We start from the raw sequence: 13,195 nt of genomic DNA, 5'->3' as shown, positions 1-13,195 counted from the left end.
GTGCAGTAGAACTATTTAATTTTAACCAAATGACGACTTTATTATTTGTTTACTATGTTCCAGTGATTTAATTTGCATGACTTTAAAGAATGCTTTTAGTTCAACAAAAATAACTTTTGGAACTGAAATTATGTGCACAGCTTTTTAAATTGCGCTCTAACAAGTTTGATGATGCATGATATTTTTAGAATGCATTTTCTTCACAGCTTTTAACATCATTTTGTTAACTGCACATTGCATTATTGGTTTGCTTGCTGCATTTTTAATCATTGTTTTCCTTTTTTTCCCCTTTTGGTAAATTTCTTTAACCTTCCTTCACATTGTGTTCACCACTAGCCATGGAGGGTAAGCAAATAATATGTGCAATTTTTTTCTTTTTTCTTTTTGTCTAACTTATAATTATTGTATCTGTTCCTTCAAGGTGACATGAAAAGGGCTGTATAATTCCAGCATATGTTTCTTTTAAAACAGTTAAATATTTAAGTAGATTTATTGTAACACTTTCCAGCAGATTCTATGCTTGAATAATTAATGGTTAAAAAGAAAAGTGGTTCATAGAATCACACAGCATAGAAGGGGGCCATTCAGTCCATTGTGCCTCTTTGAAAGAGCTATCCGATTAGTCCCACTCCCCTGCTTTTTCCCCATATCCCTCCACGTTTCTTCTTTTGAAAGTTACTGTTGAATTTGCTTCCACCACCCTTTCAGGCAATGCATTCCAGATGGTTGAAGCACAAGGTGAGAAACACCTACTTAGTTCAGTTAATCGTGAACTCAGGGCTACAGTAATTCTTTTTAATTATAAATTGTTACAATCTGGCTTTATATGGCCCATCTAAGAATTCAGATGATACCACTTTTGAAATTCAAACAGTTGTATTGGAATCCAGGAGATTATCAGAAATTAGTGCCCACTCAGTAACCAAATTATGTTAATTTGGCAATTACTAATTAGGATTATGATCTCTCATGGCTAAGCTTCTGAAATGGTTAGTGAAATCGTTGATTACCACTCGACACAATCCCAGCAGAAACTTCACTTTAGTAGTGCTGGTGCTCAGTGCATTGGCAGTTGCCTTGTGCCTCTTGATTTTGGATTATCACCAAAGCAGAGTGTAATACTATAATCAGGCCATCTGTGAGTTTTTTTCCCCAGTGTCCAATATGGATAGAAAAGCTTGCATCCTTGTAAGGATTGGGCTATTACAGTTTGATCTACACAGTAGCCATAGTGTTGGTCACATGAGCTTTACACTCCTCCTAGCTTGAATGATCAACCATGGCCAAAAAAATGGAAACATGCTGAGAGAGACAAAGAATAAATAGTTATTTTGGTAATTAAAGATCAAGGCAAGATTATTTGGCTTCACTGAATTTGCAAAGCAATTCTATGGTGTATTAATAGTCATTTTGTACTCCACTTTCTCGTTAGATATTTCCCACTTCAAATAGAAAATCAGCCAAGCACAACGATTTATTGCCTTTTGACTAAACTTTGCACGTGCCATTTTCTCGTCAGATGGTAGAGTACCTTTGAAAATAGGCATGTTCAGAACTATCATTGGTCCTTATTTCCATGTCTATAAGTAGTAGTCTACCACCTCCATTAACTAAAAATTCAATTTTGGGATAGCCCAATATTTTGCTTTGGTGCAGCCCATCATTCTGAAATTTTTAGGACTCAATCTCACCCATGCCATTTTGGATGACATGGGATTTCCCCTGAAGTAGGAAAATTAGTTGACTGGTCTACTTGCACTGCTTCACGAGTGAAACAGGCAGAGGCCAGGGAACATCCCCTTGTCTGCTTGGCCTTTTTGTTCAGGCTTTATGTGTACCACTGTGGACTGGGGGAATAGAGAGACCTAAACAAAGTAAATTGACCAAAAAATAAATAGATTTGAGGTTTTCACCAAACTTGACTGGTAATTTCCTTTCTTTATCCCATGGGTTTGAAAACAGACCTGCTAGGAATGCTCAGGTTTCTAGCAATGTCTGCATTCTTTCTGTAGGTGAATACTATATTGTCATTTCAATGACTTCCTAGTTACTCATGAAGTGAACTGAAAACAATACCAGCAGTTGATCATGTGGTTATAAACACCGACTTTACAATCTCAAGTTAACGTTTCATTAAATTTAACCCAAAGTTATAAGTGACTTTTTTTTAAATTGGCATGGTGGGAACTTGGCTATACATTTTCAGCATATCAACAGTAGTCAAGTACAAGTGAACTCAGCACAAATGCACATTTTTTTAAAAAGGCAAAACAATTTCATATTGTTTTAAACACACAGCTTTTCAGGCATTGTGTATTTCCTTATCTTGCTATTAGAATCATAGAATCATAGAAGTTTACAACATGGAAACAGGCCCTTCGGCCCAACATGTCCATGTCGCCCAGTTTATACCACTAAGCTAGTCCCAATTGCCTGCACTTGGCCCATATCCCTCTATACCCATCTTACCCATGTAACTGTCCAAATGCTTTTTAAAAGACAAAATTGTACCCGCCTCTACTACTGCCTCTGGCAGCTCATTCCAGACACTCACCACCCTTTGAGTGAAAAAATTGCCCTTCTGGACCCTTTTGTATCTCTCCCCTCGCACCTTAAATCTATGCCCCCTTGTTATAGACTCCTCTACCTTTGGGAAAAGATTTTGACTACCTGATCTATGCCCCTCATTATTTTATAGACTTCTATAAGATCACCCCTAAACCTCCTACTCTCCAGGGAAAAAAGTCCCAGTCTATCCAACCTCTCCCTATAAGTCAAACCATCAAGTCCTGGTAGCATCCTAGTAAATCTTTTCTGCACTCTTTCTAGTTTAATAATATCCTTTCTATAATAGGGTGACCAGAACTGTACACAGTATTCCAAGTGTGGCCTTACTAATGTCTTGTACAACTTCAACAAGACATCCCAACTCCTGTATTCAATGTTCTGACCAATGAAACCAAGCAACTTTTTGAATAATTTCCACAAAACTTCTCTCCGTATCATTCAATTTTCTAACCTAAAGGGAAAGTGTGGTAGCAATCTGATGCCATGGTACAAAGATATCTGTGCTGTAACAAAATAACTCAGAATTCCAAAATAGTCATGAGATTCTATAGTCCATATTAGCTTGCAGAATATTGCTTTAGCAAATGTTGTACAAATGTATCCTTTTACAAGTGAAATAAAAAAGCAAATTGAGCTTTTAATGAAAAGTTAGAGAACAATTTGTGCTCCCTTTTCTAGTCACCTTCAGATGTTATAATAAAACAATAACAATTTGTTGTGTACCTAAACACATATTCAACTTAATTGCTTGAGTGTCGTTGTAATCACCCTTCTACTAACCTGTTTCAAATTGATTTTATATCAATTAGAAGGTAGACCACTTTTAATAATGTTCCTTGTGGCCTTGTTTTGATGAATTGCTGGTAGAAGCTGTTATTAGTATGAGATTGAGTATGTAGCCTACTAAATGTACATGTAAGACTCCTGAGTGAACGCATGGGTTTGGTAGTTGCTTTGCTTTGGTAGTTGTTTTTATTGTTCCACTGCAGAGCTCAGGATGCTTGATTTGAACATTTGCTAAGTTATGTACTATTGAATAAATTGTGCCACTTTTACTTAACAATTCAAGTGAAAGAGTTGAGTAATAGTAAAAGTTAATTGATCATTTGAAGACTTAAAACAGATTGCTGCACATAAGCATATAGCTTTTGATTTTTCTCCAAAGTTATGGTGGGACAGAAGTTTCTTTGTTTTGTTCAGTTCAGTGTCTGGTTGTATTTTGTTTTTCTTTAACCCTTCTTACCATTTTGTCTCGTCATTTACATTAACTAATGGAAGACATAAATCTTCCTTTTCACTTGTCTGTTTTTGTATGTTTCTGCATATTAAACGTCTTAAGTTGTCAAACAGATCTCTCTGCCTTCCACAGAGTTCTGCATGTCTCCAATAAAGATGTATTGCTGTAGTACAGATCATCATACAAATTATCAGTCACTGGGGAACTGGGTGGAGCAGTGAATTAGCACACACAGTACTTTCACCTTTCCAATTTGTGTTAACTCCAGCCCAGTCCAGAGATGAAGATGGTCTCAAGGTTGTAAGGGTCCTATATGAAATTAGTCCACTTTCTTGCAACTTCAGCACAATAATGCCCATATTTTAGCACTCATTGGGCAATAAGAATAGCTGCATGGGAAATTTAAAAATTGGTCTGGCAACTGTTTAGAGATTGAAGTTAAAGCACATTGCTTGCACAGAGTAGAGGGATCTGACTCTGTAGTCCTTAATTCAGGAATGGTTGTTCTTGACACTTGGTGCCAAAACTTAGAGTATTCAACTTTCCAGTATCTGCACTCTTAAGAGCACAAAAATGTGCAAGAAATGTTAATTTTTTTTTAAAAATCAGGTTTTTACATTTTTATTTAATGGAAATCTCATCTACATTCTGAGTTTTTTAAACTCTAATTTTGAAGCTTTATGTGTTGGTGAATATCGTAAACAACACCACTAGTAAATAAATCATATTTAAAGTTCTGTGCTATGAACAATTCTAACTTTAGCATATTTTTGGAGGGGGGGGTGCAGAGACAGCCATAGTCCTCTAGGGATTAATGCTTTAGTGAAGTGTTTCTCAAATGTTACTGATGGGTTATTCACTTTTTTCAGCTTATCATAGTAATTTCATCCTTTTTGTTGGCTTACCCAAGACTTTTTTGTAATGCTCAAAATCTCCAAGTTCCAGTATTCAGAATTTTTAAATTGATGGGTTAGAAAGTTATATAAGCTTATTTATTTCTACACATTTCAAGAATTTCCATTTATTTAAGAAGAGTGTCATCCTCTTGGCTTTGGTTCAGTTTCTATAGAAAGAGTTAAAAGTAATGTTCTGTTTCAATTCAACAATGTCATTTTTTCCCACTATATCAAAAAGATATGCCAACTGATTTCTGTAACAAGACTGATTTTTAGTTAACTTACAATAGATCTTCAAGCAGAGAGCAATATCAAGTACATTTGGTGTAACTTTAATTTCTTGAAACTTTTGGCAGTCATTAGCTACGAAAAGCTTTTAAAGACATTTGTGCTCTTTTTCAAATGAATGGTTATTTTGAGAATAATGGGTTCTTGAGAGTGATAATAGTAATCTCATTGAGAGATTCAGTTGGTGCCCTGGGTTATGTGAGCAATGCTGGAGAGGTATGTAATGGTCATCTAATCCCCATAGTTAAATTACAGCCTTGAAGTTGTGTTGGTGTCTATTATTTACAATAGATTCTGTTTTGAATGGAGTTTTTATAGTGGTGTCTGTGCGACAGCACACTTCACTACTAAGGCTGACTGACATGTCCTTGATGTGTGCAGATGTTCACACAAGAGACTAACCATTGTGGCATTGTTACTGCAGGTTTGTTAAGAAATGAAATGCAGTTAACAGCTGGGAATTCTTTTGTCCAGTATACTGTAGTTACTCATGTAGCTAGTAAGATGTTTTACCTAGCAATCAGTGATATTCCTGTTGTAATTTGAAGAAATGGAATATAGCAGGATGCTAACCAACTTGATTCTTGTAATCCAGATCCAGCCACAAGAAATAAGCCCTCCACCCACAGCTAACTTGGACCGTTCCAATGACAAAGTGTATGAAAATGTAACTGGATTGGTGAAGGCAGTGATAGAGATGTCTAGTAAAATCCAGCCAGCACCTCCAGAGGAATACATACCAATGGTGAAGGTGAGGAATGTTTTTGAATTTGGTATTATGAATACTTTTACACTTATGGTCTTGGTCAGCACTCAGTCTCTGGAAAAAGTATAAACAAGCATAATTGATAGGCACGGAAGATTAGACATTGGCCTTTCACCTCTGGGGTCAAATCAAACACAGACTGATGGGTTGAAAATCTCCTCTATCTGTTGACTGTAGGGGTCCAATGTTAAATGGGTTTGGGTAGTCTCAATCCAAGCACAAATCTGCTCCATATTAGCACTAAGTTGACAATCTCACTCAAAGACATGGAAAATGTCACATACTCATACACTTTAAAAACAAGAAGCAAAAAGAGCCCAAGCCACTCTGATGGGGAATAATGCCTGGTGTAAGGTCATATTGAAGAGGGTTCGAACATTAAAAGCAAAAATTGATGGGGTTGAAGACAATTACCATCCATTGTTATCCCTCTCCAAATTGCCTGCCTAATGTGCTGTTCTCAGATCCTTGCTAGTACAGCCCTTCTGGCCTCATGGCTGTATAAAGATAAGAAATCCAAATAAGGGGTGTCTGATTTGATCTGTTTGGGAACCTAGTTTTCTTTTGCACAACCAAAATCCACCCAACTGCCAAAGCTTATCAGACTTCATATATTGAACTGTATGTTGGGAGAGATCAAGGCATTAACGTGCTCTTCAGTAAAATTGGGGGATTTTGTATTATACTCATTAATGAAATTAATGATGTGAATTGTGTCTTTTTAATTTCCATAAAGCACAGGACTTTGGTAATTCTGTAATGTTTCCCAGAATAATTAGATAATTTGTTAAAATATTGTCAAACCTTAATCCCATTTACAAATTGGAATGAAAAATAACCAAATAAGATCAGCTTGCTACCATGAATATATAGAGCTTCCTGAGTCGTATCTTCCTCGCTCACCATGGCTAAGGCCAATTAATATGCGATCAGTTAAATAAAATGCTTGACGCTGTAACAAATCAGTGAAGTAAATGTTTCTTGAATCATGTTCTGCCAAACACCACTCAATTTCATCAAATTTGAACAAGGATAAAGAAGTGAGAGTATTATTGTTCAAATCCTGTACCAAGTTGATCAGTACATTGTCAACAGTGCTTTGATTCTGGTAAATGTATTCTCAGGAGGTTGGTTTGGCGTTAAGAACTTTATTGGCTACAGTGGATGAAACCATTCCTTCACTCCCAGCAAGCACCCATAGAGAGGTAAGCAAATACATATTTAGCCATTGATTGATCAAATTGATTGCTACTCTATTACTAGTTGATGAGTCAATCTTATATATATGTTTGTGTGTGTGTGTAATGCATCTGCACTCACTTCTTGTCAGCATTTTTCATTATAAATTCCCGTGCCCACATTTATAATGGAAACTGGCTATGTAAACTTGTTATGTTGTAATTACATCCCTACCCAGTGAAAGCACTGCAGTGCCACTGCCAAAAGGAGGCTTTAATTGCAGCATTGCGACCATTGGAGTTTACAATGGAAATATAAAAATAAGGACAGAGTATATGACGACACTAAAGTTAGGAGGAACAGTATATCCCCTGCCTGCTAAACTTGCTTCAATTGAAGACCAACATGGTTCTGACTCTGTGTGCAATATAATAGGAGGTTGACTAATATATAAATAATACACACAATGAGCATGTCCTTTGTGTTATAGCGATTTTAATACAATTAGTTTCATTTGTGGATTTCAAGAATGTGATAATTTTAATAAAACTTTCAGCATTTCTCTTTTAAAAAAAAAGTTCCCGTGGCTGAGGTGTAAATTTTAGGGAGTAGTACGTTTCCTGCTTTTTGCACTGGGCATCAAGCATATTCCAGGTATAGCAAGTGTTAGATGCAGGATAAACGTCCTTTTACTCAGCTGTCAACAACAACATGTCTTAACCCCACTTGCAGAGGAATCTTTACTGAATCAGCATTGATATTTGTAGTTCACATGCTTGACATTTAGCCTCTGTAATTGAGGTTACAAATTAATGCACATCAGTGGACTGTTATATGCTGTGAATTATGTACCAAAAACTAGATTACGAATACTCAGTCACATTTCACTTGGAACTCTTGCAGCTATTAGACAGATGATAGTTCATCCAATCAGTATATGCTGTATTTCAACTCAAATATTATAAAAAGGATATAGAAGCACTGGATAAGGTGCAAAAAAGATTTACTAGGATGATACCAGAACTGAGAGGTTATACCTATCAGGAAAGTTTGAACAGGCTATGGCTCTTATCTGTAGAAAAAAGAAGACTGAGAGGTGACCTGATAGAGGTCTTTATCTTAGAATCATAGAATGGTTACAGCACAGGGGGAGGCCATTTGGCCCATCGAGCCTGTGCTGGCTCTTTGTAAGAGCAATTCAGTTAGTCCCATTCCCCCGCTCTTTCCCCGTAGCCCGGCAATTTTTTTCTCTTTAAGATTATGAAAGGGTTTGATAGAGTAGACGTAGAGAAGATATTTCCACTTGCGGGGGAGACCAGAACTATGGGCCATAAATATAAGATAGTCACTATTAAAGCACATAGGAAATTCAGGAAAAACTTCTTTACCCAGAGAGTGGTTAGAATGTGGTACTCGCTCCCACAAGGAGCAGTTGAGGCGGCTAACATAGATTCATTTAAGGGGAAGATAGATCAACACATGAGGGATATAGGAATAGAAGGATATGCTGATATCTGATTTACTGATAAGGTTAGATGAAGTAGGGTGGGAGAAGGATTGTGTGGAGCATAAACACCAACATGGACCTGTTGGGCCGAACAGCCTGTTTTTGTGCTGTACATTCTATGTAATGAATCATAGAAATTATAGCACAAAAGCAGAACATTCGACCCATCACATCTGTGATGTTCCTAGCTCTCAAAATGGATCTATATACTATAACCCCATTTCCTTACTCTTTTCTATATCCTTTTATGTCATTTCTTTTCAAAGACTTATCCAATTCCTTTTTAAATGATGCTATAGTCTCTGCCTCAGTAGCCACTGGTGATGAAGCATTCCAAGCTCCAATAACTGTATGAAAAAAATACTCCAAACTTTCTCCTTTGTTCTTCTAATGAATCCTTAGTGTATGCCTTTGATTACCGATTCACCCACAAGTGGAAACAATCGTTCAGTGGTTACCCTTCCAAAACCCTCTATTAGATCCAATTGCACCCCACCACCACCCCCCCCCACCGCAACCATTTCAGACTCCGTAAAAAAAGAATGTTGTTCAAAGAAGGGAACCTGCCAGCCCCACCCTGTCTGGTCTGCATGTGACTCTAGTGCACACAGTGATTGAATGTCAATGCCCTCTGAGGTGACCTAGCAAGCCACACAATATCAAGCCAGCTAGGGGTGGATGATAAATGTGACCTTGCCAGCATCACTCATATCGCACGGACATATTAACACACCAATTATTCAAGCCATTCTTCATAACCTCTTATTCCTGGAATCATTCTAGTGAATCTTTGCTATACCCTTACTATGATACTAATATCTTTCCCATAATGAGTTGCCCAGAACTTCATGCAATATTCCTGCTGTGGCCTAACCAGTGTTTTGTACAAATACAACATCGCTTCATTGTTTTTATACTCAATGCTCTTGTGTATAAAACCAAGAATCCTATTTGTCCTTTTATTGTCTTTTGTACCTACACTTCCGTCTTTAACAATCCTGTGTATCTGAACTCCTAGTTCTCTGTTTCTCCACTCCAGTCTTACCATTGAGGCTGTACATCCTTTCACTGTTCTTTTGCCTAAAATGTACTACCTCAAATTTCTCTGCATTGAACTTAATTTGCCACCACTCTACTAACCGGTTTGGGTCTTCCTTCATTCTTAGTCACAGTACAGCATGTGTCCTAATTTGGTGGTATCAGCAAAATGAAAGGGACAATGTTCTAAATCATTATACCTCTCAATCCCTGTGTGTCAATGTATTTTTTAAAAATTAAAATGAAGCGTAAACCAAAATCTAAAAGGGATCATCGGATGTGTAACTCTATCATTCTTATATTTGACTGCATATATTTTTTCCTTCTTTTCACAAATCAAGGTTTTTATTTGATTTTTTTTTTCTAGTAGTTTTATGTTGTAATGCTAAATCAGTATTAACATTTTACGAATTATACTCCCACCTTTGAGCACGTAATGGCAGGAGTTTTATTAATTTAGCTAAATGCTGCTTAGTGCAATTGATCATTGAGATGTTAATACGCTGGTACCAAATTCTACAATTCTGCTTGTATATTGCAGTTTACCTTTTTAACATGTATTTGGTTGTGGTAGCCTCTAATCTTATTTTTCCCTTATAGATCGAGATGGCACAAAAGCTATTGAACTCTGACTTAGCCGAATTAATTGGAAAAATGAAGCTGGCCCAACAATATGTGATGACAACTCTCCAGCACGAATACAAGAAGCAGATGCTGACAGCTGCGCATGCGTTGGCCGTGGATGCCAAAAATTTGCTGGATGTTATTGACCAAGCCAGACTGAAAATGATAGGAGGTCAGCCCAGACCCCTCTAGCTGTCTGAAACCTGCTCTGGGGGTTCTTGAAATGATCATGTGATCAAATCTACCACCAGCATGTGGAATCAAAAAGAGCCAAAAAAAAACTTTATATATCTACATATGTATAAAATCAGAGAAAGTACTGTAAAGTCAAGGATTCTGGGACACCCGAGGGCTGAGAATTCTTGCTCCACAGTACAGGAACTCCAGACTGGAACTTTTCTCACTGAATAGAAACAGACCAATATTTAGCTGCAATACATCAACCAGGATTTGAACAAAGATGTTATATTTTCAGACTGAAGTCATTTAAGGTAACAAAAAAAAAGTTTCTTTCCTCGTTACTCCAACTCTTGTGGAGAATGTATTTCGACAACACTCTGAAGTGTTAATTAAAAACTAGCATGTAGAATAGACCTGAGACTGTATCTTGCTTCGAACAGAAATACATGCCAGTTGTTTAGAGGAAACCTGGAACAGATTGTGCTACATTTGCTGGTGCAGCAAAATTGAATGCTGTGTATTAATATTTCTTCTACCATTGTTTAATTTCATTTTTTTTAATTATTTAAAACGAAAGCCATGTTGACAATTAAAAACAAAATAGTTACTAACCATCTTGTTTCTGGCTTGTCTAGGAGTTTGTTGAGAACAGCGTAGTATGCAGGTGTGGTACATTTTTTTTTCTATTTCCCATATGTATTACCTGATCTCTGGAACTCCCTCCTTCATTTTGGGGTATAAATTATTCTCAGGAAGAATATAATGAACTGTACAGTTATTTGACCTATTAAAAAGGTGTTAACAAGAAGCTCGATCTTGTAATGTTTTCTGCAGATTGTCTGACATACATCAGTATCTTGTTTCTATTTTTATTACAAATTATATTTAAACATAGGACTGGATTAGCAACCCAAAGTTGTGAGTAATTTATGAGCTGGCACCAAAAGAAGTGGCCATGAAAGTTCAAAAATCCAACTGGTTCACTAATGTCCTATAGGGAAGGGAAACTACTCGATTTGGCCTACATGTGGCTCCAGTCCCACACTCTTAATGCCCTCTGGGCAATAAATGCAGCCTTGCCAGCAACACCCACATCCCGGGAACAAAAAAAATGGAAACTTTAGCATTCTCAAAACAACCTTTTGACTTAAAAAAATATATATATTTTTGTCTCTTTCATCTTGCATTTCTGTTTATCCTTTGAGACTTCATTTTGGAGAGTAGGTTTGATCTCTCAGCATCTGCACAATTCTGTTGCTACATGTATTTGCCAATTAGATGTTGTAAAATTGAACATGGATATTCTTGCAAGTCTGGTTTCAGTGACTCTATCTCCTAATTCTGTTGATGCCTTTAAGCAGTGTAGCTTTGTAGAATTATTCCTAAGGATAGTAGAGCGCTGTTAAGTATATCAAATGTCAGCAGAATTAACATCGTTGTAATTTTGGAGTTTTCCAAATATTTCAAAAGTAGACAAGAAACTCTAGATGCCAGCAAATATTTGCTTCCCTTATTTGATTTTTTTCTTCTGTACCTTCATTTCACCTGAAGATAGGAATAGTAGGCCATTCAGCCCATCGAGCCTGTTCTACCGTTCTACCCCAAAGCCTTTCCCCCATCTACAAGGCACAAGTCAGGAGTGTGATGGAGTACTCTCCACTTGCTTGGATGAGTGCAGCTCCAACAACACTCAAGAAGCTCGACACCATCCAGGACAATGCAGCCCGCTTGATTGGCACCCCATCCACCACCCTAAACGTTCACGCCCTTCACCACCGGCGCACAGTGGCTGCAGTGTATACCATCCACAGGATGCACTGCAGCAACTCGCCAAGGCTTCTTCGACAGCACCTCCCAAACCCACGACCTCTACCACCTAGAAGGACAAGAGCAGCAGGTACATGGGAACAGCACCACCTGCACGTTCCCCTCCAAGTCACACACCATCCCGACTTGGAAATATATCGCCGTTCCTTCATCGTCGCTGGGTCAAAATCCTGGAACTCCCTTCCTAACAGCACTGTGGGAGAACCTTCACCACATGGACTGCAGTAGTTCAAGAAGGCGGCTCACCACCACCTTTTCAAGGGCAATTAGGGATGGGCAATAAATGCCGGCCTCACCAGCGACGCCCACATCCCATGAACGAATAAAAAAAAAATTTAGATCATGGCTGATTTGTACCTCAACTCCATTTATCAATCTTTGCTCCATATACCTTGATACTCTTACTTAACAAAAATATATCAATCTCAGTCTTGAAAATTTCAATTGACCCAATACCCACAGCTTTTTGAGAGAGAGATTTCCAAGTATCCTTTGTGTGAAAAAGTGCTTCCTGATTTCACTCCTAAATGGCCTAGCTCTAATTTTAAGATTATGCCCGCTTGTCCTGGATTCCCTACCAGAGGAAATAATTTCTCTATCTACCCCATCAAATCCTTTTATCATTTTAAACACCTCCGTTAGATCACCCCTCAATCTTCAAAACTCAAGGGAATACAAACCAAGTTAGTGAAACTTGTCCTGATAATTTAACCCAGCAATCCCTGATGTCATTCTGTTGAATCTGCACTATAATCCCTCCAACGCTGTACTCCAGATGGGGCCAGACAAAAGCTCAGTACACTTTTGCATTCCAACCCCTTTGATATAAAGACCAGCATCTTATTAACCTTTTTGATTACTTTTTGTCCCTGTGCAGCAGCTTTTAGTGATTTGTGTACCTGGACACACAAATCCTTTTGCTCCTCCACAGATCCTAGTCTGTCACCTTTAAGAAAATATTCCGATTTGTCTTTCTCAGATCCAAAGTGGATGACCTCACATTTCCCTCATTGTACTCCATCTGCCATAGTTTTGCCCATTCACTTAGTGTGTTTATATCCCTTTGTAACTTCCTGCTCCTATCT

The 13,195-nt window shown here is 37.7% G+C and overlaps 1 protein-coding gene across 8 annotated transcripts in view; it reads left to right on the top strand.

Moving 5' to 3' along the window:
• The window catches only part of LOC137310916 (focal adhesion kinase 1), a 585,674-nt gene extending 574,583 nt beyond the window's left edge, over positions 1-11,091 (top strand). For 7 of the 8 annotated variants that reach the window (XM_067978464.1, XM_067978455.1, XM_067978457.1 and 4 more), the window contains 3 exons: positions 5,585-5,740; positions 6,880-6,960; positions 10,080-11,091. In XM_067978464.1, coding sequence (XP_067834565.1) covers positions 5,585-5,740; positions 6,880-6,960; positions 10,080-10,295 — 453 coding nt within the window. In that variant the 3' untranslated portion in view covers positions 10,296-11,091. The remainder of the gene's footprint in view (positions 1-5,584; positions 5,741-6,879; positions 6,961-10,079) is intronic. The other variant, XM_067978467.1, reaches the window with a different exon arrangement.
• The last annotated feature ends 2,104 nt before the right edge of the window (positions 11,092-13,195 follow it).

The sequence above is a fragment of the Heptranchias perlo genome, chromosome 3, assembly GCF_035084215.1.
Source record: "Heptranchias perlo isolate sHepPer1 chromosome 3, sHepPer1.hap1, whole genome shotgun sequence".
Classification (NCBI taxonomy): Eukaryota; Metazoa; Chordata; class Chondrichthyes; order Hexanchiformes; family Hexanchidae; genus Heptranchias; species Heptranchias perlo.
Note: the sequence above shows the minus strand (reverse complement) of the source record. Positions and strands in the feature narration are given on the sequence as shown.